Below are 27452 nucleotides of genomic sequence, written 5' to 3'. Positions count from 1 at the left end.
ACTTTTTGAACTCAGGCGAAATGAAAAAAAAAAATGTTTTAAGTAGCTGCAGTTTAGTGACTGTGCTTTTAGGGACATTGCTGGCTATTTACTAGGCTACATTCACATCACTGCCGGTTTTTTGTACTGATTTTTCATGTAATGTGCAGAGTACAATTTTGACCCGGGCTTCTTTCTTATGAGAATATAAAGAGGTAGAAAAAAAAATGTATACAATGCTGTACTATTTGTCTCGGTGAAGTCACGATATAGCATGTCAAAGGAACAAGGAATTAGCAGATAAAGGAATTAGCATACTGGACAGTTTTAAGTAGGTTAGAAAAAAAATAACTTAATTGTATATTTTAATAGAGGAATAAATATAGCTGGTCCAACATTTTTAAATGTACTATATATATATATATATTTACAGTATTCCATTTTATTCACAAATTTAGTGGTGCCGATGAAACCTTTTAGCGCTAAACATCAGATATATGAATGTTCTAAATATAGATAATTGACGGTCCAAAACAATTTGGCCCCTCCCTTAAATGTTCTATCTATCTATCTATCTATCATTCACAAACTTAGTGGGTTCGGTGAAACCTTTCAGCTCTAAACACCAGATGTGTAAATGTTCTCAGCACTTTGCATCAGTGTACTGCAACTAAACAAAAAAAGTACTGCTCACAAACTTAGGAAGCCATTTATTTAGTCAAATTGAAATGCAAGGAAAACAATCTTCAACATTCTCTTGGCAATTACTTTAACACAAATCTATCATAAATTTAAGTGTGCATTTCAGCACCACATGGCACTGAGTTTGTAACATATACTGTATTCTTTGAAGTAGTGGACAAGTTTTAGGTGTTAAGGATTCAGAAGAGAGCCATCACAAAGCCTGCGACAGGAGCGCTTGCAGCGGCTGCTGAACCTAAAATGAGAGGTCACACTTTAGAATCAAGAGAAAAATCAATCCTATCACACTCATGAATCATATTGGGCCTTCTCCTATACTATATTGTTTGTTTATACCCTGCATCCAGCACTCGTCTTCACTAGGATCATAGCTGGATCTTGGTCACATGAATTGGAGTCTAGGCTAACCCAGAAACGTATGTATGCATTTATACCTGCTGCTGCTGCTGTGCCTGTCGCTACTCCAGCGTTGACCACAGCAGTGACGCCCACTGCAGCTGTGTAGCCAATAGTGGCAACAGCAATGGGAGCAAAAATAATAGCTCCTCCTAGACAAAAGCAGGAAAACACAATTTTTGTTCATGATTTTTCTTCAAATCTTCCTTGTGACAAGCCTACTGGAGCACAACTCTGAAATAGTGACGGCCTCAATTTAATATACTCTATGTGAAATCGTTATATAACGTTAAAATAATAATAAAAAGTTCCTTGGAGTTCTTACCTGCTGCACCCGCTACGCCTGCAGCAACAGCCAGTGCTGAAACTGAAACACAAGAGAAGGCAACTTTCATTTGAACATTGCTTGTGTTCTTTATCCATAATAATCACAAATAAAAATTACAAACCAATTGTATATCTAAAAAAAAAATATAGCGAGTCCAACACCGTTTTTTCCTTTCCTTTTTGTTACGTCAGAGGAAAGCGACGCTGCACAGACATGACGCAGTTTGAATTCGCGAACTTCTGATCAAATCAAATAGTAAAATAACGTTCACGATAATAAAAAAGATCGGAAAACCGTAAATGTCGTTCGGCGTCATTAAAAACTCAAACTGTCAACAGATGCGTACTTTGACGTTAAGAAAACTTAAGATTTCACCGTTGTCCATTGAGTCTAATTAAAGTTCAATTTACATGTTTGTCAGATGACGTAATTTAATGCTCAATATCAACAAAAGAGTAACTTATACTACTTACGCAATCCCATTTTCTTTGTGTTGTTTTCAGGGCTGGAAAAACGCCTTGTCTTGACCTGAAATGTTCACATTAAACACGAGCTGCCTTGCCAGGCATTTATAACGGTATGGCTAGCGAATCCAATTGGTCAGAAACACCAGACAAAGCTCATTGGCTCGGAGGACTGTCAATGTGGTGTCGCAACAGGGGGGGGCAAGGGGCGAGCTGGGTGGTCCCAGTTTGGCTTCCTTTAGAATGAGTGCCATTTCAACAATTCGATTCAATTGTGTCTTTCAAATCACACTTCTAGTTGACTGCTGTTCCACACAGATTTTGTTGTTTTAACAAGCGCTTCCGGTCACGTGTCAGATGTGCGCATGCGTGTCTCTGGAAGCTTGCATGGCGTCAATTTGCACGACTGTGATCTCAATTTAGCGCTGGGTGAGATAAGGGGTGATTTTGATCGCATAACTTAATTCGCTCCATTGTTTTGTCTTGAAGCAGTTGTTTGCAGACCGACACAGGAAGCTCAATGTCGGTGGCAAACGCGAAGCTAAGTGTCCTGAAGCCGGTGAGATGCGTAATGCCTATATTATTGTTATTGTTGCAAGTTTATGTCCCAGTACGGCTACCAGATATTAGATCAAATATGATAAGTGGGAAGTGTTTGCTTTAAGATTCACTAGACGCAGATACATACTAGTCTTGTTGCCAATAACGCTAATAGCTGTGTATTTTGTTATTTCCCCAATATTAAGTGGTCTAACCTGTCTACCTCAGGTGATCCCATATACAGGATCTATTCCTGGAGGCCTGCACCCTGGAGAGACCATCATCATTCAGGGCACTGTACTATCAAATGCTGACAGGTGAGCTGTGACAAACACAACAGGTGCATTTAGATGCACACACACAAACTCAAATCAATTGTTTCAATAGCCAAGCGTTGAAGCAAACACAACCATTTCAAGGCACACTATGAAACAAAAATGTCTCCGGTGGTTACACAGATTAACTAACTTCTGCCATCTAGTGGGTGAGCATTTAATTGTTCTGCCTGTGACAGACGTCACAGAAATGTGTAGTACAGTAGCTAAGTCCTCGACAGTCTGAGGAACTGAAAGAATCTTCACTCAGTATGTACACAAAAATAGTGAATGTCAAAGGTCAGCACAGTCCTGTTCAGATGCCATATTTTGTGATCCAAAAAAAAAAACTAGACCAAGACAAACCATGTGTAAATATCTAAATAATATATAATATCTTAGATGTGTAATGCCTTGGCGTGCATGGTCTCTTGAGGTTCCAGATTGACCTATCCTGTGGCGGCAGTACCAAGCCGCCTTCTGACGTGGCCTTGCACTTCAGCGCTCACTTCAAGGGCTCGCCCTGCGTGCGATGCAACTCCCTGCTGCAGGAGAGCTGGGGCCAAGAGGAGACCCTGCAACAGCTGCCCTATAAACGCGGGGCCCCGTTCGAAACCATCATCCTGGTGCACAAGGACACTTTCAAGGTCAGAGATGCCAGAAATAGGGACAGCTTCAACCATGATACAGATAGGCTTATCAAATGTTCCTCAATGTAGCACACTTTTTTTGCTTTGAGATGGCTTTTTTTGTTGTTTTACCAACAGGTAGCAGTAAACGGAGCTCACCTCCTGGAATACAAACATAGAATCCCACTAAATAGGATCAACACATTTTCTGTGTCTGGGAAGGTCCAAGTGCAGGCTATAGGCTACATCCCAAACTCTGTAAGTTTGTTTTTGTCATTGGAGAACCTCACTTTCCCTTTAATGTGACTAATTTTTTTTTTGTCACTTTTAGGCAATATACTCAGAGTCTAGTGACTTGGTGAGTTTTTCTCTTAGTGCCAAAGACTTACTTTTCCCTGACTGCTCACAATTGCTACTGAAAGTTGAAGCTCTTAACACTTTACAGAAATGAACTATTCCAAAACACAGGAAAAGACACTCCCTTTTGTACTACTTCACAATTACCGTATTTTTCGGACTCTAAGTCACACTTTCTTTTTTGTGGTTTGCTCTTTCACTCAACTACAACTTGTGTGTATTCAAATTAGAGCTAAGACTGGCACCCAAAACCCTCATTCCTTAATTGTTTAAAGTATTTGGTAACTGCCAAACGACAGTCAAAGGAGGGAAAAAAAATAAGTAGTAGTCATGGCAATGAATGAGCGTGAGCTATTGCTAGTTTAGCTTGCCGCCAAGTACATTTCTGTATGCACCCACTATTCGGGAACGGGGATTTTGGGTATGAGTCGGAGCTCTACTCTTCTTGGTTTGTGTAAAATAATTTCCCCCCCCAAAATGAGATTTACACTATGAAGCGACAGTGCGAAAAATACGGTACAAGAGTTTTTGGCTTGATTATGTTTGTATGCATGCTGCTGTCAAGCAAGCAATTGTTGTCCGACTGCCCTTAGAGCCTCCCTTACAAAGGCAGTATACTAAAAGGCCTGAGCCCTGGGCAGCACATAACCATCAAAGGACAGATCAGCATGTATCCTCACAGGTAACACTGCATGTTGTCAATCTTTGTCAGAAAAGGCAAAATGGTCTGCTGCTGCTGCTGACCAATTGCGTAAAGCTCTGCTCTAAATGTCTTGCAGTGTTACAGTGAACCTCTGCAACAGCAGAACAGAGAGCATTGCTCTTCACCTGAACCCTCGCATGAAATCCAGCACATTCATCAGGAACTCATACCTGAATGAATCCTGGGGTCAGGAGGAGAGGGAGTTGGTCTTTTTCCCTTTTTCTCCTGGAGAGTATTTTGAGGTAAACTACACTGTTGTATTTCTTGAAAAATAAAAGGCTTGACAAATGTTTCTTTTGTTGACAGATTCTCCTCCTCTGCCAGGCACATCAGTTCAAGCTGGCGGTGAACGGCTTGCACTTGTTTGAGTTTAAACACCGGGTTCAGGACCTGAGCACCATCGACCTGCTGGAGATAATGGGAGACCTGGAGCTTATGGATGTCAAACTGTGGTGATCTAGACAGTTGCTTTACTTGAGTTTCATCACACACATTTATTTTAGAAGTTGTGTTGATGTGACTTCAGTCTTTTAAGATGTGTTCAGACTGCAGGCTTATCTGATTCTAATCTGATTCCTTCTCAAGTCTCGATTTTCGGGCTGACTCGCCGAACTGTTTTTAGCAAGTATTGTTGCGTTTTCGTTCAAGATGTCTATTGTTGAGCAAAGAAAACAAAGATGTGGAGTAATAGTTGGTTCCTTATTTGCAAGACCTTGGGTTGATTTAATACTTCAATAAAAAGGGAACAATGTTCGTCACAGTTCACATTCACACATGGTTGATCACCTTTGTACAAAGCAGTAATAAAAAATGTCTTATTTCTTTCCACTGCTGCAAAGGGGACCATATGTAATATTAATACGGATTTGATAAAAAAATTTATGAGCAAAGATTTAAACAGTAAATGCGTTTTTTTACGTTATGGACGCACCAATTTTTACAAAATAAGATTTGTGTGGGACTTTATTCAAATACTAGTACAAAGCCAAATTGCACCTCGTGCATTCAACCACAAGGTGTCAGACGTGTACTACACTCTAATAGACAACTGGTTCAGTAAACGGAAATAGTGAGACTGAATAATGATGGATTATTGAAGGGAGAAGGCCCTCCATGACGTGTGCCCATCATCACACTAATTGGTTCACAACAAAGCATTAATTTCAAGTTCTCACTGCACAGGTTAGGAACTTCAACAGTTTGGCATCTGGTAAAAAGTGATTTTATTTATATCCACAGGAATTTTTTTTTTTGATAACCTCGGTACAATACAACTGTCATTACACTCCAGACATAAAAAAGTTGAATGATATGCAATAGAGTGACATCAACCATTGTCACCGCTGAGTGTACAAAAAATTGCTGTCCAATTAACAACAGGCAAATAGGTGTAAAGTTTGGTTTATGCTTGACGTGTGTACGTTTTGTGCAAAATGAGACGTGTGAAATCAAGCCCCCGACTTTTGCAGCATTTATACTCTGTGTGGCTTGACCCTACTGTTAGTCGATATTCTCCTACACCAAAGGGGGCAGTGAAGAGCATCTATGGCATATGAAGAACACTTCACCACAATAGAAGAAATAATATTCTTATTATTTTAAATAAAATTTACAGGAACAATAAAAAAAATATAAGTGTAAAAATATGTATAAGGGGGAACCATATACATAATTTAAAAAAAAAAGAATGAAACAGAGGCAGAATGTCAAGAGTACTGTGAACAGCTCTTGTTCATCCGCCATGTTTTCCGGTGGAGAACCATCTACGAGGTTACAAATTTTTGTTGGTGCACCTGCAAGCAGAACTGTGGTTGCTGATGTAATTTCACTGTGTGGACCTCACAAATGTGTCAAACATAAACCAAACTTAAGACAATCTCATGGGGAAAAAAAACCCCCAACGAACAGTGAGACCGACAGAAATTCAGATTTTTGACCAAAAATGTCAAGACCCCTCAAAACTGTCCCTTTTTTTTTTTTTGCTTGAAATGTCTGCGTCTAACAGACAAAACCACTTTGGAAAGCAAACCCTTGCGCACATCAGAGGAGGGAAAGATTTCCCACGTACAGAGAGAGTCAAGTGTGGCAACACAGCAGAGAGGTTTGGCAAGATGTCGACTGAAGTGGCTTGGTCCCACTTAGGTGGTGTCCAGGTCCCTCATCAGGTTCTGACTTCCAACCATGGCATTGGTGGGAACCTGAAATCCATCGTGAGTGCTCCCTTGTCAGAAAGTGGCACGTTTTTGGGGTAGTTTCAGTTTTGTGATCAGACAGAGCTGAGTTTGACCAGTCCTCTGACAGAATCCTCGTGCAGCGAGTCCTGGCTGGCCGGATTGTAAAAGCCGGCCTGCACAGTGTGGCTGTGACCCAGGGGGCTGTTGCAGGGAAGCAAACCTGGGGGTGAGGGTATGTCCTCTGGTGTGAGAAAGTGGTGATGTGCAACCTGCTCCTGGAGGGGGCGACTGTGGTTGTGCGAGTGGCCGCGTGTGTGAATGGGCAGCATGTTGGTGGCCTCCTGGCAGCTAAGGCTGGCCGTGGAAGTCGGTGGCGTGGGCTGTCCGAGGGGCAGTGAAGCGCAAGGACCACCCAGCCCGAGTGAGGTGCGGCTCGGGAGGGATACTCCGTTTTCCGGGGAGGCCGTCATGATGACTGGCTCGCTGCTCTGCTGCTGGAGGAGAGGCGTGGCAGCGGCCTGCAAAACGAATTTAGTGCTCTGAATGCACTGGTCTTGGTCACACTGAAAGCAGACGAGGAGTGGGCAGAGGAGATGTGGTGGCGGATAAGAGAGAAGCAGATGATTGGAGAGGGGAATGGGGAGAAGAAATAAGATTTTAGTACCCTCATTAGAATGCTAGCCCCACAAAGAATCTGGACACCAAGAAAAAAGATCAAGTGGGTAAAGTCGAAAAATAAGTTGCTGCCTATTGAGCCCGGTTTTACACCCCCTAAAAAGTGGAGCATGGGAACAGGTTTAAGGGATGACCATTTTTATTTTCATTCAGTGTGTCAGATAGCAAGGATGTGGAAAGATTCCAGTGAATTTTTGGGTGAATTTCCATGGGAAGTTAAGATGGGGAAATTGGAAATGGCGGGTAATTTAAGTTCTTATAAGCGGTCATCCATGTAAAATTGAGAGCATGGAAATAAGCGAGGGCAGTATCACATATTATACAGAATACCTGAAGCTGGTTTGACCTGCAAATAAATATACCGTATTTTCCGCACTATAAGGCGCCCCTAAAAACCTCCAATTTTCGCAAAAGCCGACAGTGCGCCTTATAATCAGGTGCGCCTTATATATGGACCAATATTGAGCCACTACAGCAGGCGTGTCCAAAGTCTGACCCGCGAGCCAAATGTATATATCTTATATATGGACAAAGTTTTAAAATGGGCCATTCATTGAAGGTGCACCTTATAATCCGGTGCGCCTTATATATGGACAAAGTTTTAAAATGGGCCATTCATTGAAGGTGCGCCTTATAATCCAGTGCGCTTTATGGTGCGGAAAATACGGTACTTGAGTTCACTATTAAGGGCCAACCTTCAATTTTGTAAACTTCTTGTTTAGTCCTGTAAATTCCCATGGAAAGTTCGGAATTTAAGAGCCCCCGCAATCCAACAACCCTAGTGGTAACCCCAATGGAGAGACATAATAATGGCAGTAAGCAGCTATAAAGTCCAACTCCAAATGGAATAAGCATCAGACAAAGAGAAAAGCCTGAAGAAGCATGTTTGGCTATCTCACCTGTTTGTCTCAGTCTCACTGACCTAAAAGATGAGATTGCAGATATTTAAATCGAAAGACATGGTCGAAGATTCTTCACCTTAGTTGTTTCTCATCCATTTTTGTTTCGACTACACTGACTCATCAGCACTGCCACCTTAAATTGCCAGCCATCTTCATAAAGGTCTATTTTGATACATGATATACTCTGCAAGCAATCATTGAAAAATAACTAATGACTCAATAATACTTGAGGTAAAATATCATCTAGCTGCCAGAAATCAAGTATATTGTCTTCTTCAGGCCAAATTGGAAAAGAACCATCTGTATTTTTCCTCAATTCAAAAGCCATCATCTGTAACGGGGGTAACTTGCACATCTGAAAAGAACATGCTACATGTTTCACACTTTGTTTATCTGCACAATAGTGCCAAGATATTGACAAAGAAAAGTACTAATACAAACATCATGGAAATATTGATGTTGTTTGAAGTTGTTCTATTGGCACATTAATTGATTTGGCTGAGACGCTAATGTTCATGACAAAACAACCAGAATGTTCCTGAGAGGTGAGGATGACATTTCCGGTAAAAAAGGACGATGGTGATTCACACATAAAAAGAGACGCTCACAGAGTTGCTACCATAAACAAGTCCTCAGACGACATGGTTGAACTTGACTATTTATTGTTCCTGACAACGTAAAACGTTGTGCTGGGTCAGAAGATCTGTGGCCTGAAACAATCCTGTATTTGAGGTCTACAGACAATTCCTTTGACGTCATGCTTGGTTGGTGCTCCGACATGCACTGTCAACTGTGTGGCATTTTAAACAGTACAGTAGACAGGTATGTATTAAATTTGGACTCCAATTGGACCATCAAAACGGGATAGAAATTTAAAAGCTGAGCGTACTTACGTACATGTCATTTCTAATTAATTTTTAATTTGTTTATGATTTTGAGCTAAACATAAACTTAATCAATTACAAAATGAGGCCATAATATATAAAAATCTGGAAAAAGGAAGCACTGTGATTACTTTCCAGATGAAAAGATTGAGGTGTCGTGCAAAACAATGCACATGCTGTTACCATGACAACCGCTTATCAGAATTCCATGCGGTTCCAGAGACATCACAGATAGCAAAATGTCTTGTCAAAACATGTAAAGAAAAGAAAAGAAAAAAAAACATCTGCCAATTTCCCACTTGGATAGTGTTGACTGGTGCCCATCACATTATCTGAAAACAGCCTTCAAGAATAAAGTCAGGGGAAAAACAATTCGTATTGCCTCCTGAGCTGACATGCATAAGAAAAGCTGTTTTTGAAGGCACACACACATTCAACATGACTGGTAGTTTAGTGGGGGGGATGTGGATGATTATATTCTGCATTAAACTTAAAATATATATATACAAATAATAAAAGCTAGTTTCCAGATTTTGTCAGTTGCAAAAGAGCATCTTCCCTCACAATTTCTATGTGTAGTGAAGAACATGCTTTTAAAAGTACACATGTTGCTTTGAGGCCCAATATGCATTTTTATATGCTGCTGTCATCCTACAACTGTGACAAAAAAAAAGTGAACATCTTACCATGTGGCTCTGTTGAGACTGTGTGGAACCGTACACAGTGATGCCATTGGTTGGCGGTGCCAGCTGTGGCGTGTCCAGCTGGATGAAGCCACGTCGGTCAATGAGACTGCAGGGAGGAATTGGGAAGGCATTATTGGTCATTGTTTGAAAATACAAAATGCAATATGAATGAAGATGGGATGTTGTGTAAAATGTAACTATAAACAGAATACGGTAATCCCTCGTTTATCACGAATAATTGGTTCCAAAAACCACCCGCGATAAGTGAAATCCGAGAAGTACGGTCATCAACAAGAAGTACTGGGCAGGCTAACGAGTTAGCGGAAAGACGCTAATTTGTAGGGGTGTAAATCGCGGGTTTTGACACGATACGATATAATATCGATATAAAGAACTACGATACGATATTTGCCGATATCTTAAAGCCTGCTGCGATTCATTCACGATATATCGCGATATAGTGCTCTACGATCGATTTTTTTTTTTTTTTTAGTAAAAAATATATAACAATATCCTGATTTATAACAATTCATACGCAAAATCAACAAGGTACTGCAAACTCTTTATTTAGGAAATTACAAGAGTATTGTAGTATACAAATTGCTTACTTTAACACTGAACTTTGATGTCGTGTTTTTTCTTTAAATGTGCGGCGAGATTTGTGGTCCCTGAATATTTCATCACCGCATGGCAGGATTTACAAACTGCACGTGTCTTGGCCGTTGAGCCATCTTTTCTTTGGAATCCAAAGTGCTTCCAAACGAATGACTTGAAGCCTAAAGGGGAGCAAATTTCCTCGTCTTTTTGGACACTAGCCATAGCACGAGCCCAGGAGCCGCGGACTAGTTGTCCCCTCCCCTTTCACGCACGTGCTCTGCTCACAACACAACAACGCCGGAAAGAGGAAGCAAGCAACAATGAACTGGATTTCAAAATAAAGTCGCGTCTAATGTCCGAGGTCAAACACGGCGATATAAATCGATGTTTACCTTTAGCATCGATACCAATAAATCGTAGAGCATTATATCGATTAATCGATGTGTATCGATGTATCGTTACACCCCTACTAATTTGCGATCGTGCTAACACGCGAAAACGGACTTCGACAATTTGGAGCAATACTACATTGTCCTAAAGGTTACACACCTGTTTCCTCAATTTAGAAGTTTTATTTTGACTTTTAAATGTTCTTTTAATTTTGAAAAAAAATCTGCGACTTAGTGAAGCCACGATAAACGAAATGCGAAGTAGCGAGGGATCACTGTACAATGATTTGCAAATACTTTAACCTATATCCAATCGGATACACTACAAAGACAAGATATTTTGCTACTTAACAATGTTTCTAGCTGATAAAAGTCATAAATGAGAGTCTTTGGCGATGTTCAGCGCAAATGACAAAGTAATGACCTTCCACTTAATCCATCCACTTACACGATTGGTTGTAATTTGTCACGCATGTTTTTTCGCTTTTTACCCCCCATCACAAACAGCCTAAGCATGAGATCGAGTCACTCTTATAGACTTTGATCTGAGATTCGTCGCGGATATGCTTGAAATCCATTCAGCTCTTGCAGTCTTAGTGGCTATGCAGGGCAAATCGCCTAGAGGTGACTGAAGCCAAAACAGCTCTTCACATCAGCTCTACGGTATCTTGGCAGTTCCTGACATCTCAACGAATGTGAAATGTTTTATACGGCTACAACGTGCAGATAATCATGGGTCAGTTCTGATGAAATGTTCAGTGATAGACATCATACCTCGGTGGCAGAGGGCCACACAGCGCTGCACAGCAATTGGTGACTATGTTGCCATGGCTGTATGGATTATAGTTGTCCTTCCCTCTTTTAGAAGACCATGAACCTTTTATCTAGAGAAGACATCAGTCACAGCTTTAGCTGAAAATCATGTCGAGTGTCTAGACTTGCAGTTTGCCTCTCGCCTGGCTCAAGCTTTGATAGGCTAAATAGACGATATCAATTATTATTACACCATAGCTAAATAGACCATATTAATTATTATTATTGTTGTACACACTTTTATCAGAGTATTAAAATTAAGAGGGTCCTCAAATATATGACTATTTCTACAAATACAAGGGGAACAATATGCTTTCAATTCAATCTAATATTAAAAAAATATTTATGGAAATTGAGATCCCCCACAAAAAAGTATACCATCTAGTAAACTACTCAAACTAGTCAAATAAATTTAAATGTAAATAGTAACATGAAATTGATTGCATATGCAAGCACATAAGTACACTGATATATATTCTGTACTTACGTCTTCATTGGTGGTCTGGTTGGAGCTGATAAGATACGTATGGAAGCCTGAAAGGCCAACGATAGACCACACAGAAAAGAAACACACCACCACCTCCAACACGGTGACAGTACGGTCAAGGAAGAACTTTTTCTCTACCGAGTTCATCAACACAATGCACACAAAGAATTCCGGAAGGGACACTGCAGTATGGACACACATGGACACTAGTGCCAATAACATATTGACCCATAGCCTGGAGGACTGTTGTCCTCATGCCAATAGATTTTTGCTTATCACGTCACTTTACCAGGAATGCAGAACATTGTTCATTTGCTGTGCTCCACATGAATCACTGAGCTTATGAATACATTGAATATCTTTGCGTGCAACTGACCTACAATATCCTTTTGTAAATCTTTTAAAGCACATTCTGTAATCCCTACTATGTACTCTTATAACATCATTAATTTTGTAGAAAGGACTGCTGTGATTAAATTGACTGCGGTACACATTTTATTCAAGTGCTGCTGGACAGGCCCATCTCAGCTCAGTTTGTCACTCAGTTCTCTGCCAGACAAAGTGTTATGGCACCCAGCCATTGAGAGGATGGCAGAAAAAGAGAGCTTTGGACGCCCTAGATTTGAAAGTGGTTCATGTTTGATAGTTTGGACTGGATAGGAATCTGTTGGGTCAGCTGTTGAGATAAAATAAATACAATCCACCCTATAACTTATTCATTGCATTCACATTAGAAGTTGCATTTGAGTTTCAAATCAGATTTAGATTTGAAGAGAAACAACAAATCCAAATTGGGCATAATGTAAACATAGCCTCAGAGTGATGCAGTTGGATAGAATTAGAGATAGGCTAATAAGAAGGAAAAATATGTTTTATTATAATTACAATACTAATAACACTAATAATTCAAGACAAACTTATATTTTTTACAGGCTGGAATGCGGACCATGTCACGAGAGTGAAGGACAGCAAATGAATAGCAGAACATTTGACAGACTAAGGCATACTTTAAGTTGCAGTAAAAGGATATCTGGCTGGGCTAGCTTTAAGGGCATTGAGGAATCCACCTCGATGAGAGCCTGTAAAAACAGAGAGGGACAGAGTCCAAAAAAGGAAAGCGCAATTGTGTACAGCTCTGACTCTAGGGCTGAGCAATTAATCGGAATTTAATTGTATTTTTAATTTTGGATTCAGTATTACAAACGTAATTGAAAAGAAATGCATCACACAATTCAGGGTTTGTGCAAAGTTGTGTAAGAGGACTTGATGGTAGTTCTGAGTGGTTGATTTTTGGTTGTTGGATAAATACTAAGTTTTGAAGTCAATGAATAATCATTTTTATAAATCATTGAGTACAAAGGTGAGTGCATTTGTGTGTTTTACTTACTACGTAAAATGATGTGTGTAATAACAAAGGCAAAGATGAATATGGTGAGGAAGGACAGCGAAAGGATGAACATGTAGAAGAAGCGGTAGTTCCTCCTTCCCACGCAGTTCCCCACCCAGGGACAGTGGTGGTCAAAACGCTCTGTGTGAGCAGAAAAAGAGTAATATTAATTAATGGGATGCCCATACGCGAAAGAGTTTTGTAATTTTGATCACCAGAAATGCATTTGTAGGGTATTTGTGTAAAAGAAAAAAACAGTGTGTGTATATATGGAAATAACTGTGTGTATACATATGTACATATACACACACTGTATGTATATATCTGCATACATGTATATACATATAGAGTATATTCATATATGTAGTATATAGATATGTTTATATTTACATATATAGCGCACCCCATACTGCAAACTAGACACATACCATAGGACTACACACACTAAAAAAAACAGTGTAGCTACATGAGGCCCTTATTCCTGACTTTATGTAAGAAAACCAGATTGCTTGTTTGAATGTAATACCCCAGTTACTTCAGAGCATGTAAACTACACAGTGGGAATCCACATCTGTGCAAAATGTGGGGCAAAGTGAACTGTCCCACAGGGCCCAGGCAAAATAGACACACAATGTGAAAAAATATCTGTACGCTAGCTCATAGAAAAAAATAGCAGTAGTGCAAAATGAGTGAAAGCGTGACTGTGACTATATTGTGGCCTTTATATATGATGGAATAGAGAACGTTTTGAGGGCATGGATGGATGATGTGGGCACTGGCCTTGGGGGGGAGTAGGCTACGGGATGGAGTGGAAAAAAATAGCAAGAAGTCATCATAATAATAATAGCGTGCGCCTAAAAATAATAGCCCATATATCAATATCTATGGGGGGGCACCTGGAGGATGGGGGGGTGCAATAAATCATCTTTTGCAAAGGGTTGATAACCCCTGCCATAGATTGTTTGAAATCTGAGAATGACTAGAGATCGGGGAACATGAAACTCTTATTTTTTATTATCACTATCACTTGTATTAAAAATAAATACAAGGTCCACAAAATGATAATTTGCAAATATATAGCTCCCTACTGAACAATTCGGTATGTGCATGCCCCATACATGTGCATGTATGTGAAAACTACTCTTCAACCAGCCATCGCATAGATGTTTACTGACGTAAGCACAAGTCGAATGCATTCAATTAAAGAAAAGATCTTTGCAGTGCCTCACTCACCCACACAATTATCGCAGAGGCTGCAGTGAGAGGCACGTGGAGGTCTGAAGATTTTGCAAGTGAAACAGTACTTCAGCTTGACAGTTTGGCCATTGATGACGACCTCCTTAGTCCTGGGTGGTGGCCTGTAGCCTGTGCTGCCATTCGCCACATCTTAGCAACAGAGGGAAAAAAACACACACACTGTAAGTGAAAGAGAATTTGGCTAGCAGCTAGCAAATTTTCAAAAAAAAATCCCATCCCTGTATGACATGTTATATAATTAAGAAAAAAATGTACAGAGAAGAACAGGCTTTTCATCTTTGTACCATCTCCCCTTCAGTTCATCGATCTGTCTATCAAGAGTAACAACTCTTACAGGCATGCCAACTAATCAAGAGTATCTAGTTATCAATGCCGGTAGTTGTTTTTTCCATACCTAAGCATTTTCGCATCCCTGACCAGTAAGTGGTCTGTATGAGAGGATAAAGGCCAAGTAGACTGGGAAGTGATGAAACAACACAGATGAGGCCTCAATGTCAGCCAAACTACACATATTGTTGCCTTCTGGCATTCAATGTGAGACTAATTGCTACCCAACTGTGCATGTAAAGGTGAGAAGAAAGTATTTCCACAAAGCTTGGATAAACGTATTGCAAACAAATCATAATTTATTATGCTTACTAAGACCTTTTTAGGCTACGCTCACGCCAGGTCATCCATATTGTGTGCAAGTACGCACGATACCTGGAGAGGACTTTACTTATTCATGATAATTACTTGCACAATAATATAATATTAGTGCCGCATGGACTTAAGAATAGGACAATAGCGAGAGACAGTAGCTGATGTTCTCAAAAGGACTTTTATTCTGGTAGACTATCATAATAGAAATGAAACAATTCCATTTTATGACACAATTAAAAACTTTAATGTACCTTACTGCTAAATGCGCCGCAAGGATAAAAAATAATCACGTCTTGCTGAAATTAGCTTATTTTGGCCTTGTTTCAAAAAATGTAAACCACTGGACACCCTCTTCCATTCAATGCGAGGCATTACTTCAGCCTAAAGTATGTGGGGAGGGGGGGGAGTAACATTCGTTAAAAGCATAACATGTTGCTAAATTATACTCAATGATATTAATTAGAATGAATTCTACAAATTGTGTGGCAAAATATGTGTATGAGGACAGTGCAAGTGCACTGATGCAAGGCAGTCAGGAAGTGATAAGGCATGGAATGGGAGTGCTATTTACATAGCGGATTTCATACACAAGGCTGCTTGTTTCGCTTTTTCACGGTATGCCACTATCAACACTGAGAGGAAATGAAAATCACGATGAAGACTGCCATTGTCACTTTTAACGGAACAGGTTCTTTTTGAAGGACACGAGAAGTAAGTGAATCACAGACACGATAAAAAGACCAGCCAAAGCTTCGTCTATGGGCATGTTCAGACATGCACGGAGTTAGTGTAGGATTTTTTTTTTTTTTCTATTGTTGCGTTGGTAGTTATTAAAGTCAAAGTCAGCTTTATTGTCAATTCCTTCACATGTCAAGACACAAAAAGAAACCGATGGCGATCACAGCTTGATTATAATTTGGATACATCTGGTTGCTTCAAATCAAACCTAACCTAACCTTCCTTGCTCTCTGAAATTACAGAAAATGATCATTACAATTGTGCAAATGCCTTCCCAAAATATGGGGATAGAGGATGTTAAGGCCAGAGATATTTAAACGTATCCATTCAAGACATTATTTTTGGTGGAAGAAAAGTAACACATACTGGGAGAGATGGCAGCTAAATGATCAGATTAGCATTAACTTTTCACAAAATATTTTTTGCTCAAATCTATACAATTCGTCAGGCCACATGTGTGGGTTATGGCTATCACTTTATGCTGCTGGCATAGAGTACTGCAGTAAATCATCGACTTCAAACCGCCTTTTTGACTGACACGTAAACCTTACAGCATCTCTGACTGACGTTGGCATCCTTTTACCATCTGAGCCTTAAGCCATCAAAAAGCCATTTCCTCTGATGGCACCATTACTGCCCTAATGTTCAGCAGCCAGCTTGGCCCGTATTAGGAGGAAGGAAAGAAGTTCCGGCCATCTCTCAGTCTGATTAATACTTCAGAGAGTCTTTTGGATTTGGCAAATTGGAGCGGAGAGGGCCTGCCAGCTAGCAGGCAAGCACTGATATTAGATTGATAAAGAAATGAAGAAAAAAATAACTGCATCCAATTTAAGAGAGGCAAGCTGTGAGCCTTCATTTGACCATTTCCTCAATCAACAGGGTGCTTTTCATTATCATTGTGCTGTATGTTCATTCCAATACAAAACAAAGACAACTAAAGCTTTTTTGGGGCGGTACTAAAATAAAGTGTAATAATACATCCAATACAGGAGGTGGCAGTGTCAGAGTGGACAAGTTGTATTAATTAGCCCCTCTGCAGAGGTGTACTTAAACCAATTTTATAAACAAATGACACTATTTATAGTCACAGAAGAGGGTTGGAGTGGCGTGAAATATTTTGTTCATCCTGGGAGTGCGTAAGAATTTTTTTTTGAGAAGCACTGCCAAAATGACATCTGGCTCTACGTTTAAATCAACATGAATATTATGCTTTCTTAAGAGACATTATCAGTCAATGAGCATATCCATGACAATTGCTGCAAGTTATCTGTTGTTAGCTTGTGTTAAACAAATGAATCTCAGAGCAAGCCTCTTAGATCACAGGTGTCAAACTCAAGGCCCGGGGGCCAGATACGGCCCGCCACATCATTTTATGTGGCCCGCGAAGACAAATTGTGCATTAAGTTCTCATTACTAGAATTGCAAATTGTCTACACTTTTAATAATATCTTTTTTTTTTAAATAATATTTGACCAATTTTTACTTGTCTGATTTGAAAATGAATTATTTGTCAGTTTGTTTTGTAGCTTTTACTGTATATAATATGAGGTGCTCATACATTTATTTGGGTTGACAGTCATAAAGAAGCTATGACTACAATGCGGCCCGCGAAAGAAATGAGTTTGACACCCCTGTCTTAGATTAACAGAGGTTTTCCTCAACCTAAAAAATGGAAAACTTATGTTGGTTGGTCATTCTAAGAACTGATCAAGACCACATGACAAGATTCGTGTTATTTTGAAGTCAATGCGCCTGGCTTCTTTTGATGACCTGCCGTTAGTTTGTGTGAATGGGCTTTCAGTATTTACTACATTATTGTCTCAGGAGTGTTGTTCCCCAATTGTAGTAGCCAAAGCACATAAAAGTGTCAATGTGAATAAATTAGCAGGACGCCTGTTTACACAGTGAGGGCAACATTTGGCAGATGGCACAGACAATTTCGATCAGTCATAGCCATCACAATAGGCTCCGTACAGGGAGAATGACAATACCATGATGTCACTTCTTGTTCAGACATTAGGTCTACTGTTGTTTTACAAGAAAGTCAATAGTACTGGTGTTGAACTTGAATCTTATAGGAGGAACTTGACAACATACACAATTGAGGTCAATGCCCAGTGTTAACATTCTTGGATTACTGGTGACCTATGTATTCTTTAATAAACTACCATACATTCCGGACTATAAACCGCACCGGACTATAAGCCGCACCAGCTAAAATTGGGGGATATTTTAGTTTTTTTCTTATATAAGCCGCACCGGATTATAAGCCGCACGTGCACACGCATTTTTTTTTATAAAGAAAGACCGTTCACAGAAAGCCTTTTTAAAGTTTTAATAACATACTTTAACATGTCTTTCTAAACATTGCCTGTGACGAAGGGTTTAGAGCCCTTTGACGCAGGTCACCTAGCGTGCATTCCTACTAAAGCTTATAATAGTCACAAGCAACACAGCCAGGACAAGCAGCAGCCATAGTAGTGTTTCAAAATAGTATTTTTGTTGTTGTTTTTTTCTTCAAGATACCGCAGTGTATAAAAGTGATCAAGTCATCACAAAAATCACGAAAAAAAAATCCTTATATAAGCCGCACCTGACTATAAACCGCAGGGTTCAAAATTTTGGAAAAAAGTCGCGGCTTATAGTCCGGAATTTACAGTACAGGCCTTTTGTACATTGAGTACATGATGGACATTAGCCCAATTTTACTATGATTATATTTAGTATTATAAGTAATTTACATTAATATATGCAAGGATGTTTCAGTTAGTCTAAGTAATTTGTTAGGGCAGTGAACATCTGATTAAAGACAAAAAATGAAAGAATGAAAATGAATAAAATAGGATTTTTGAAGAGAAGGGAATACTAGGAACAAGTACAGTGTGACGAAAGGAAGCAAAAAGGGGAACAACATTTATTAACACAAATATACTGATTAATTTTTTATTAACTTGATTTTAATCAGAGATAAGTAACTTTTTCTAGATAGATTTCACAGGTCAAACATAAAAACTAATACAAACATATTTAAAAAAAAAAACTGAAATTTGAAAAAAGTAAAAAAAATGTTTTTAATCGGCATCAAAAATAAATTTAAGGACACATATCCATCTCAGTTTAAAATGTTGTGTTGACCAGTGTTACTTACCAATTGACGTTCAAATAGTTTTTGTTAAATAACTCAAATAACTCACCCTGTAGTGCAATTAAAATTGAGAAAGAATGAAGGACATGAAGTCTTTTCCTTGCAAATCACAGCTAGGCTGATTGCTATTGGGGCTCGGAATGAGGCTGGATGATCGGGATAAGAGCAAACAGATGTGCCTGCAATGTCTCGCATGTAAATCTGCCCACTGTGCCAAGATTTGGGCCAGCTGCATCACACATTGGACAACAAAGCTGAGAGGAAAGGGATCGCAAAGTTTCACAAGTTTCATTTTGTACATTATTAAGATGCCATAACAGACCAACCCAGCACTGTGTAGTCAAACTATGAGCACTGCACATAAGATACGTCATAAGATGGCTGGTCATTGTGCAGTGTTTATTGAAAGGCGAACAAACGATAGCAAAGAGGCCTGGAACGAGTGTGACGTATTACATATACCGTGGCACCAACAGTGTAGAAGCCAACTCGTTAAAAAAAATAATCATGAATCATGACAACACACTGAACCCAGAGTGAGTGAGTGAGTGAGTGAGTGAGTGAGTGAGTGAGTGAGTGAGTGTCACAGTGATGCACAGCTCAGTATTGTGTCACCTTCCACCAATTTTTTCAGATCCATACCAGTACGTGTATTTAACACATGAGCACTCTGATACTAAGTAACCGATACCCAATGGACTTTACTTAATCCATTGATTTTCAATTAAACCAAAGTAAAAAAACTTCACAAAAAAAGACCTTTTGTTTATTTCTGACAAAATAAAAAACTCACTCGAATTTAGGAGTCGTTTGTAATAAATGAACACTAGGATGAATAAAACTGTCAACTTCCACAGATTTAGCCTCTGTTCAAAGTAAATTGAAGTTCTAAATAATAAACACTAAGTTGGTAAATAGGGCAGAGTGATATGAAAAATGTATTTGGATTTTTTGATATTTGGATTTTTCTCATGTTTTCAAAATAAGAAAAAGTATTAAATGAAATAAAGATGATATGAACTATTCAAATAATAATTGGCCTTATACCAATACCTGGTAGCTGTACTCGCTAGGGGTGTAAATTGCGGGTTTTGTCACGATACGATATCATATCGATACAAAGAAGCATGATACGATATTTGCCGATATCTTAAACCCTGCTGTGATTCATTCACGATACATCACGATATGGTGCTCTACGATCGATACATATATATATATTTTTAAATAAAAAATATAGAACAATATCCTGATTTATAACAATTCATACGCAAAATCAACAAGGTACTGCAAACTCTTTATTTAGGAAATTACAAGAGTATTGTAGTATACAAAGTGCTTATTTTAACACTGAACTTTGATGTCGTGTTTTTTCTTTAAATATAAATATAGAGATTTGATCACCGCATGGCAGGATTTACAATTTGCAAGTGTCTTGTCCGTTGAGTCATCTTTTCTTTGGAATCCAAAGTGCTTCCAAAGAATGACTTGAAGCCTAAAGGGGAGGGAATTTCCTCGTCTTTTTGGACACTAGCCATAGCACCAGCCCAGGAGCCGCGTACTAGTTGTCGACTCCCCTTTCACGTGCCTGCTCTGCTCACAACACAACAACGCCGGGCACACTGCTCCCGGAAAGAGGAAGCAAGCAACAATGAACTGGATTTCAAAATAAAGTCGCGTCTAATGTCCGAGGTCAAACACGGCGATATAAATCGATGTTTACGTTTAGCATCGATGCCAATAAATCGTAGAGCCTTATATCGATTAATCGATGTGTATCGATGAATTGTTACGCCCCTAGTACTCGCCCATCCCTACTTGATATATTTCCAAAATTTCAAGTCTGACGTGTTTTTCATTGTGTGTCATTAGATGTCTGCCATTGTTGGTGACGGTGATAATTTTTCCCGTTTACTTTGGAAAAAAATTATAAACATTTCTCTAACAAAATACATATGCAAAGTTGGCTCCAGGAGTCCATAAAAAACCTTACTGGTGACAGGAACATTTTGTGGTTGACCAACAGTTACTTGGTGGACACAAAAGTCACTGGTGGCAATTTGCAATTTGGGTCAAAGTTGTTTATGTTTTCAATTTACGAAATTTGTTTATCCGCAGAAAATGTCACTTTGATCTTTTTTTTTTTTTATCCCAAAGTGCTTTTCTGCAGCACACTGCTTGGCACTCTGAGCTCCACCACTATAGCAAAAGCTAATTAGGAGCTTAGTCTCCTAATTGGATTAATTAAACCATTCCAGAGTTTGTTTAATGATGCCTTGGTGACCTGAAGGACTGGCAATTAGAAAAAGATACTTCATACTGCAAACAGAGTGGACTTTTCTATATGTAACTCTTAACTGACACACTTAAGAATTTTAATACACCAGATGTTCAGACATTGTAAACCGGATTTATAATGTATTAGAAATAATTTTAATGGCGAGAGTGGATTATCGGGCAGCATGTCTTTGGTACTAGAGTGGTCTTGGTGACTTTTTTTAACTTGTATTTTCATTATCTGTATTATTATTAATAATATTTATTTTGTATTACCAATCTAAAGGCTATGATTTCAATCCAGAGCCCCTCTGAGATGGTGAAGGGTTCTTGAGTAAAATACTGTTGCTCCTGTTGTTGCGTCCAAATAGTTTTAATTTTCTTCGAAAAAGTGCCAACCTTGCCCTTGTACTCCCCCGTCTCATCACTTCTATTTGTGGCAATAACTCACATTACCAATAATGTAATTGGAGAGTTTTCTTACCTATTTGCCTCTCCAGGTCGGCTGCTTCATCTGGAGTGGCCCGAGGCAGCACCCCTGGGTCACTGAAGCTGGTTCTCAGCAGTGTTCCCAGCACAAAGACAAAAAGCACTCCTCCGATCACTGGGATAACCGGCGTCAAATGCTCAGACAGGAATGGGCAACTGAGAAGACAAGCAATAATATTAGGAAAAGAACAAATGACAATTGATGTCTGTGCTAAAACAACCTTCTCATAAATGTACAGTAAAAAAAGAATGAATGCACGCTAAGTGTAATGCATCCAGATTAGGCACTTTGCTACTTAATGACCAGTAAATGGATAGAATTCCCACACAGGTCAATCTCCCAAATTATAATCTGTGCTAATAAAACAATCCGATGTAAGTAATCCCTTTAACACTTCAATGCTTTAGAATTATCACATTTAAATGTACAGAGGTGGAGGCATATGTTGATGTGCCCATTATATTTAAATGTGCCTTATTGAGTTGGCTATGGAGGCATTTGTGCCATTTGAGACGGGGGCAACAAATTGAACATGTTGAAAGGTTCACAAAATTAGTAATGAACAAAACTTGTTTATGGCAGCCTGCCACAGATAAACGTGTGGGAAACTTAATGTTAATGTCACTTAATGTTAATTATTAAGTGATCAGATCAATGGTAAGATGTTACATAGAAAAATATAATACTGCACAACACGAGTACATATACAAATCACAGGTGACTCAAAGTGAGTAGCAAAATGAACGGCAAAGCTGAATTTTTGCATTTGAGTCAGATCGGGTCATGACAGATCGTTATCAGAGAGGAACGTTGTGACCCGCCCGAAGCTTCGGGAAAAATTCTATCAAATTCCCGATGCTCACCACGCCCCTTCACCAGTAAGTCATTTAATTCCCAATATCATGTGTAACTGTTGCTTGCAAATAAATGACATTTTGCTGTCATATGGCAACCCCTCAGGTGGGGTGGAGCATAGGGTGATACGGTTACATCCGCTTATGTATGCCAGGCTCGGTTATTCACACAAACTATTTTTAGGTTCGCCAGGTTGGGTTCCACAAAAGCAGAAAGCAAGGGACAAAAATTAACATACAGAGTCCATGTTAATTAAAGTCAAGCATCAAGATATATTCTATTGCATTGTCTCCCATTTTCATTGTACTGTATTGTCTGCCAAAGTGGACTGTGGACAAAGTGTTGAAGTGTGTCATTCTCTTCAAAAAAAATATCAGAACATTTAATTGATATAAGTGCTCTGTGACATAAGTCATTTTGAAAGTTTAAGGACAATAGTCAACTTTTCTCTGGAGCAGTTGTGGAGACAAAAGCTCAAAACCTGTCTTTAGACACTGAGTCATACATCAACAGAATATTGAATAGGCTGTCATGCCATCCAAAGTGATGGCGGAATTCAATGGAAGCCATTTGAGCAGGCTGGATGCAATTTTGAGGACAATGTCTCCTACAGAAACAAATCAATAAATATGTGGCAAGAGACAGTAGATCTTCCCATCCGGGAACAATCCGAGCAGTACAAATGATGCAACGTTTGATGCAATCGAAAGCAGGATATTGAGGGAATGGACATTTCTGTTCAAAAATACTACAATTATTTAAGATTTTATGTTGCTAGGGGGAGAATCTATACAATGTCAGAAAGGGAATATGGTAACCCTGGAAACAGCTACAGGAGTGAGCTGTCTCAGCCACAAAATCCCACTATAGGCTGTAAAAGAATATATTACTTCATTGCAAAGCAGGATTGACGTTCCTTCAGACAATGTGCATTACCGTATTTTCCAAACTATAAGGCGCATCTAAAAACCTAAAATGTTCTCAAAAGCCGACAGTGCGCCTTATAGTCCAATGCGCCTTATATATGGACCAAATTCCTAAATTTAAACTGGCCCTAAGCATTGTGTCATGAAATCAATCATAAGTGGCCCGCTGAAAACTATAAATCATGATGCAAAAAGACTATGGCTCATTATTTTGTGATTATACAGTAATTTGTTGCGTCTGAAATTGAAATAAAAAAGATTAAATGGAGAATGATTTGATTTGAATTAAAAATCTGACATGATGCATTAATGGTGCGCCTTATAGTCCGGTGCGCCTTATATAAGGACAACGTTTTAAAATGGGCCATTCATTGAAGGTGCGCCTTATAGTACAGAAAATACGGTACTTTGATGTGACATTTTTTTTATTGTGACTCTACAAAGACAATTTTTATGTGCACTGCTGGCCAATGAAACTTGTCGGAAAATTGGCCTCATGCAACAGGGAACTTCTGGGACAACTAACTTTAGCTGTGTTTGCCATTGTTTGGATGGGGGGAGGTCTACGGGTGTTTAAGGTATATCCCACGTTATGATGAGGGGACCCACGACAGAAAAAACGTGTCTCAAGTACAATTTCAAGACAGAAGTCAAAAAGTCTTGGTAATAAATTACAAAAACAATCAGATGCGCCATTATGCTACATGCAATCAACTTTCAGATAACAAAATGGTATGAAAGAAAATATTATTTGTCCAAGTCAACTATGCCGCAAGACAAGGCAACATGTTCAGACGGCACACGTGCATCTGTGGGAGCCTGAAACAGAATAATAAACAGAATAAAATCACCCCTCTGATGAAAAAGAACAAGACAAAACAAACAAAACAAAAAACAGCAAAAAATGGCAGGGAGTTGTTGGGGGATGCCTGAAAACAAAATGTGGTCAATGTGAGATCACACAACTAAAAATAATTTAAAAAAAAAAAAAAAAACAGATTGTATTAACTTGAGTTGGTCTGGTGTATTCATTCGAAACAATAACGTTAATGACGCAGATGCCAATGTGCAGATCTGCTGACTAATCCTTTCAGATGATTGGTGTAGGGTGCAAGGGAAAAAGAGAGTGAGGAACACCGTGTTCAGCCTTGGGCCATGGACAGTTGAGGCAGGGAGGTCAGGGCTGCAGCTGAAAGAGTTTACTCGATTCTACGGTATATAATATAAAAATGTCCAATTCAGTCAGAAAACAAACAGAAGACAACAAAACAGGACCAAAAATAAAAAGATTATCCATGTCATATTCAGAGCATCTAATACTCCACTAGTGTTTGTTACATGGCAGCAGAGAAAAAAAAGAGCGTGACACGCATGCTCTTTTGATAGACTGTTCTTTGACCATGGTTGTGTTGGTCTGCTAAGGTGACAATGTATTAAAAGATTAAGTAGTCCAGAGGTCAATACTTATAGATTGTGGTAATGTAGGTTGCACACACAACGCACACAATTTCACACCTCAATCATAGCAAAAGACACCAAACTAAAAATACAAATGTTTGCGTACGTGTGTACACAGGAGAAATATATATTTGAGAAACATATATATGAAAACGATAGACGCTAATACTAAAGGTAACCAAAGAGCCCTGAACCACCTCCATAAAAATGAAAGGTAACTCCAAGGTTAAGACAAATCAGTGTTTAATAGCACCATCTGTCATTTTCTAATTCTTTTTTTTTTGTCTCCCAAAGTGGCCATGACGGGAGATGTCCACGGAAGCAAATCATACAAAAACCTGACTGAAATTTGCCACAATGGAAATTGACGTGCAACAAAGCTTTTGGGAAGATGGACAGAATAGACAAAAAATCACACACATCAACTGGACCACGCAAAAATGAAGCATTCCGAGAAAAGAACACCATGTTGAGATCATCAGTACTGACATGTTCAAATAAAATACGCGTCATATAAAGTAATACAAAATTGTTAATGATTTGCACTCAAGCACTGACAAAATGTCAGACGTGACTGTCCTGGTCCTTGTCTCGACATTTGCTCTTAAGGTCCTATGACATCATGGAACAAAGAGCAAATTTACCATGAGATAGTGAACAGTAGCCATTATCCGTTGCATACGCAGCAGTTTGCCTATTAGACTATATGTGGTTCCAAAGCACTTTACCCTGACAGACGAGGCCGATTGAGCAACTTAGCCACCTGATGGAGCACGATTGTTATCTAGTGGTGATCGGGTTGCTATCGTGGTGATCGGGTTGCTGTTAAAACAGTAATTAGAGGGTGTGAGAAACTATGCACTGTGGTAAACCTATGTGTTGGCCGTACTCGGGTTAGTGAACATGTTCTTTCACAGGGGTCACTAACATATGATGAACCTACGAAATCGCTAATCCTTCGAGTCAAAGTGCACAAGTTAATCGCAGATTGGATCACAAAAGAATACTTACTCAAAGGTGAAGAAAAGTCCACAAGTGACAAGAATAAGGACAAGGGTGAGGTAGAAAACCCCTGTCTGCTTGGCCATCATTATCCTCCCATCGCAGTAAAATTTATTCCGACCAGGGAAGGATTCCCACTTCCTCTTTTTGGGGGTCTTCTTCTTGAAAGGGGTCTCCATTGGAGTGGAGCTGCGAGTGCTTATTTGGCTGTACTCGCACTCTCTCATTGACTCGGACACTCCAAGATGCATCAATTGCTCTTTTAAATGCCCTTATCGAGAGAATCCCAGGCTAGAAGAGCCGCCACTGTGAAGACATCATGCAAGTGGAGGTTAGTTCAGATAGCCTGGGATTAAAAAAGTAAAGATTGTGGAGATCTACTCAAACGAGACAGATCTTCAGTATGTGTAGAAAATGAAACGTCGGCTGCACCTTTTGCCAACAATGTGGTAGATATTTGTTAGCAACCTGGCTAGCTTCGTATAGCATCTGTAGTGAAGCTAAAGCTAACACGACTAGCAATTTAGTAAATGTATTTAGGTTTGTGTTTTGATAAAGCAGCACGATCGGGGCTATTCTACACATAGACATATATAATTGCGCGTTTTGGGATTTTCTTTTTTCCAGGTATGGAACTCCTTTTACGCACAATCGAAACTAAAGAGGTTCGTGTGTTGGCTGTCAACAATGTGCTACAGGCAGTGTAGTGTTGTTCTCTTGTCCAGGATGTGTTTGTGATCGCCGCTTTACGCTGGCTGATCTCGCTCGGTGCCTTACCGAGGGAAAGTAACGCCGATCGTCGTGTCTGATTGTTGTCACGTCGTCGCTGCTCCTCCCTGTCTTATCCATGTTTAAACCGAGCAGAGGACAAGGTGAAACACACCATTTTAGAAGTTGAGATGGTTGAGTGTGGAGTTGGCCGTCGAAGAACCTCGAAGGCAAATCCGAGGAAAAAGACGACATACACGGCCGGGGTGCTCGCAGGCGAGCTCCAGCATCCAGACTAGCCTCCGGCGGCGGGTCCACAAAAGCGCCAGCGTTTCCCCAAAACGACCCTCAATGCTCCACCACAAATCGTCAGCATTCCATGGAGTGTTAAATAAAAAAGTTGGACGTTCCCAAAATGAGAGTTCAAACGATCTGGTGGACGAAGCGTTCCGTTCACATTTGTGTCCCGGTACGCGGGCTGAAGTGCCACCCTCGCTAGCACCATCACCAAGGGAGTAGAGCGGAGCCTCCCAGCCAGCTCCTCCCTC

At 39.6% G+C, this 27452-nt stretch overlaps 2 protein-coding genes across 6 annotated transcripts; one reads left to right on the top strand and one right to left on the bottom strand.

Annotated features, from left to right (window-relative positions):
* Window positions 1-674: 674 nt before the first annotated feature.
* On the bottom strand, window positions 675-27452 carry zdhhc14 (zinc finger DHHC-type palmitoyltransferase 14). 4 transcript variants are annotated; one of them, XM_061301387.1, is made up of 13 exons: window positions 26974-27452; window positions 26206-26502; window positions 21950-22110; window positions 14640-14792; window positions 13407-13547; window positions 13050-13098; window positions 12020-12122; window positions 11494-11603; window positions 9734-9839; window positions 1879-7149; window positions 1403-1444; window positions 1116-1229; window positions 675-916 (listed from the first exon to the last, which is right to left on the bottom strand). In XM_061301387.1, the coding sequence occupies exons 2-10, from the start codon at window positions 26445-26447 to the stop codon at window positions 6679-6681; spliced, it is 1536 nt and encodes a 511-aa protein (XP_061157371.1). In that variant the 5' UTR covers window positions 26448-26502; window positions 26974-27452; the 3' UTR covers window positions 675-916; window positions 1116-1229; window positions 1403-1444; window positions 1879-6678. The 4 variants fall into 4 exon arrangements, with proteins under 4 accessions (XP_061157371.1, XP_061157374.1, XP_061157372.1 ...); XM_061301390.1 differs by having other exon boundaries at window positions 1879-7104; XM_061301388.1 differs by having other exon boundaries at window positions 27080-27452.
* LOC133169312 (galectin-8-like) lies at window positions 2290-5183 on the top strand. Of its 2 annotated transcripts, none has more exons than XM_061301419.1 (8): window positions 2290-2428; window positions 2638-2726; window positions 3160-3370; window positions 3491-3610; window positions 3684-3710; window positions 4303-4391; window positions 4489-4654; window positions 4737-5183. In XM_061301419.1, the coding sequence occupies exons 1-8, from the start codon at window positions 2390-2392 to the stop codon at window positions 4866-4868; spliced, it is 873 nt and encodes a 290-aa protein (XP_061157403.1). In that variant the 5' UTR covers window positions 2290-2389; the 3' UTR covers window positions 4869-5183. The 2 variants fall into 2 exon arrangements, with proteins under 2 accessions (XP_061157403.1, XP_061157402.1); XM_061301418.1 differs by having other exon boundaries at window positions 4719-5183.

Source organism: Syngnathus typhle, linkage group LG16 (assembly GCF_033458585.1).
Source record: "Syngnathus typhle isolate RoL2023-S1 ecotype Sweden linkage group LG16, RoL_Styp_1.0, whole genome shotgun sequence".
Taxonomy (NCBI): domain Eukaryota; kingdom Metazoa; phylum Chordata; class Actinopteri; order Syngnathiformes; family Syngnathidae; genus Syngnathus; species Syngnathus typhle.
This window is presented reverse-complemented; position numbering and strand designations above follow the sequence as displayed.

Excerpts from the sequence above, each read along its gene's own strand:
- LOC133169312 (XM_061301418.1), top strand. The coding sequence starts at position 2,390 with ATGTCGGTGGCAAACGCGAAGCTAAGTGTCCTGAAGCCG. Across the intron at positions 3,371-3,490 it reads TGCACAAGGACACTTTCAAG|GTAGCAGTAAACGGAGCTCA; the intron begins GTCAGAGATGCC and ends TTTTACCAACAG. Across the intron at positions 3,611-3,683 it reads TAGGCTACATCCCAAACTCT|GCAATATACTCAGAGTCTAG; the intron begins GTAAGTTTGTTT and ends TGTCACTTTTAG.
- zdhhc14 (XM_061301387.1), bottom strand. The coding sequence starts at position 26,447 with ATGCATCTTGGAGTGTCCGAGTCAATGAGAGAGTGCGAGTACAGCCAA. Across the intron at positions 12,123-13,049 it reads CTTAAAGCTAGCCCAGCCAG|CGTGTTGGAGGTGGTGGTGT; the intron begins ATATCCTTTTAC and ends CCGTACTGTCAC. Across the intron at positions 9,840-11,493 it reads TGTGGCCCTCTGCCACCGAG|TCTCATTGACCGACGTGGCT; the intron begins GTATGATGTCTA and ends TCCTCCCTGCAG.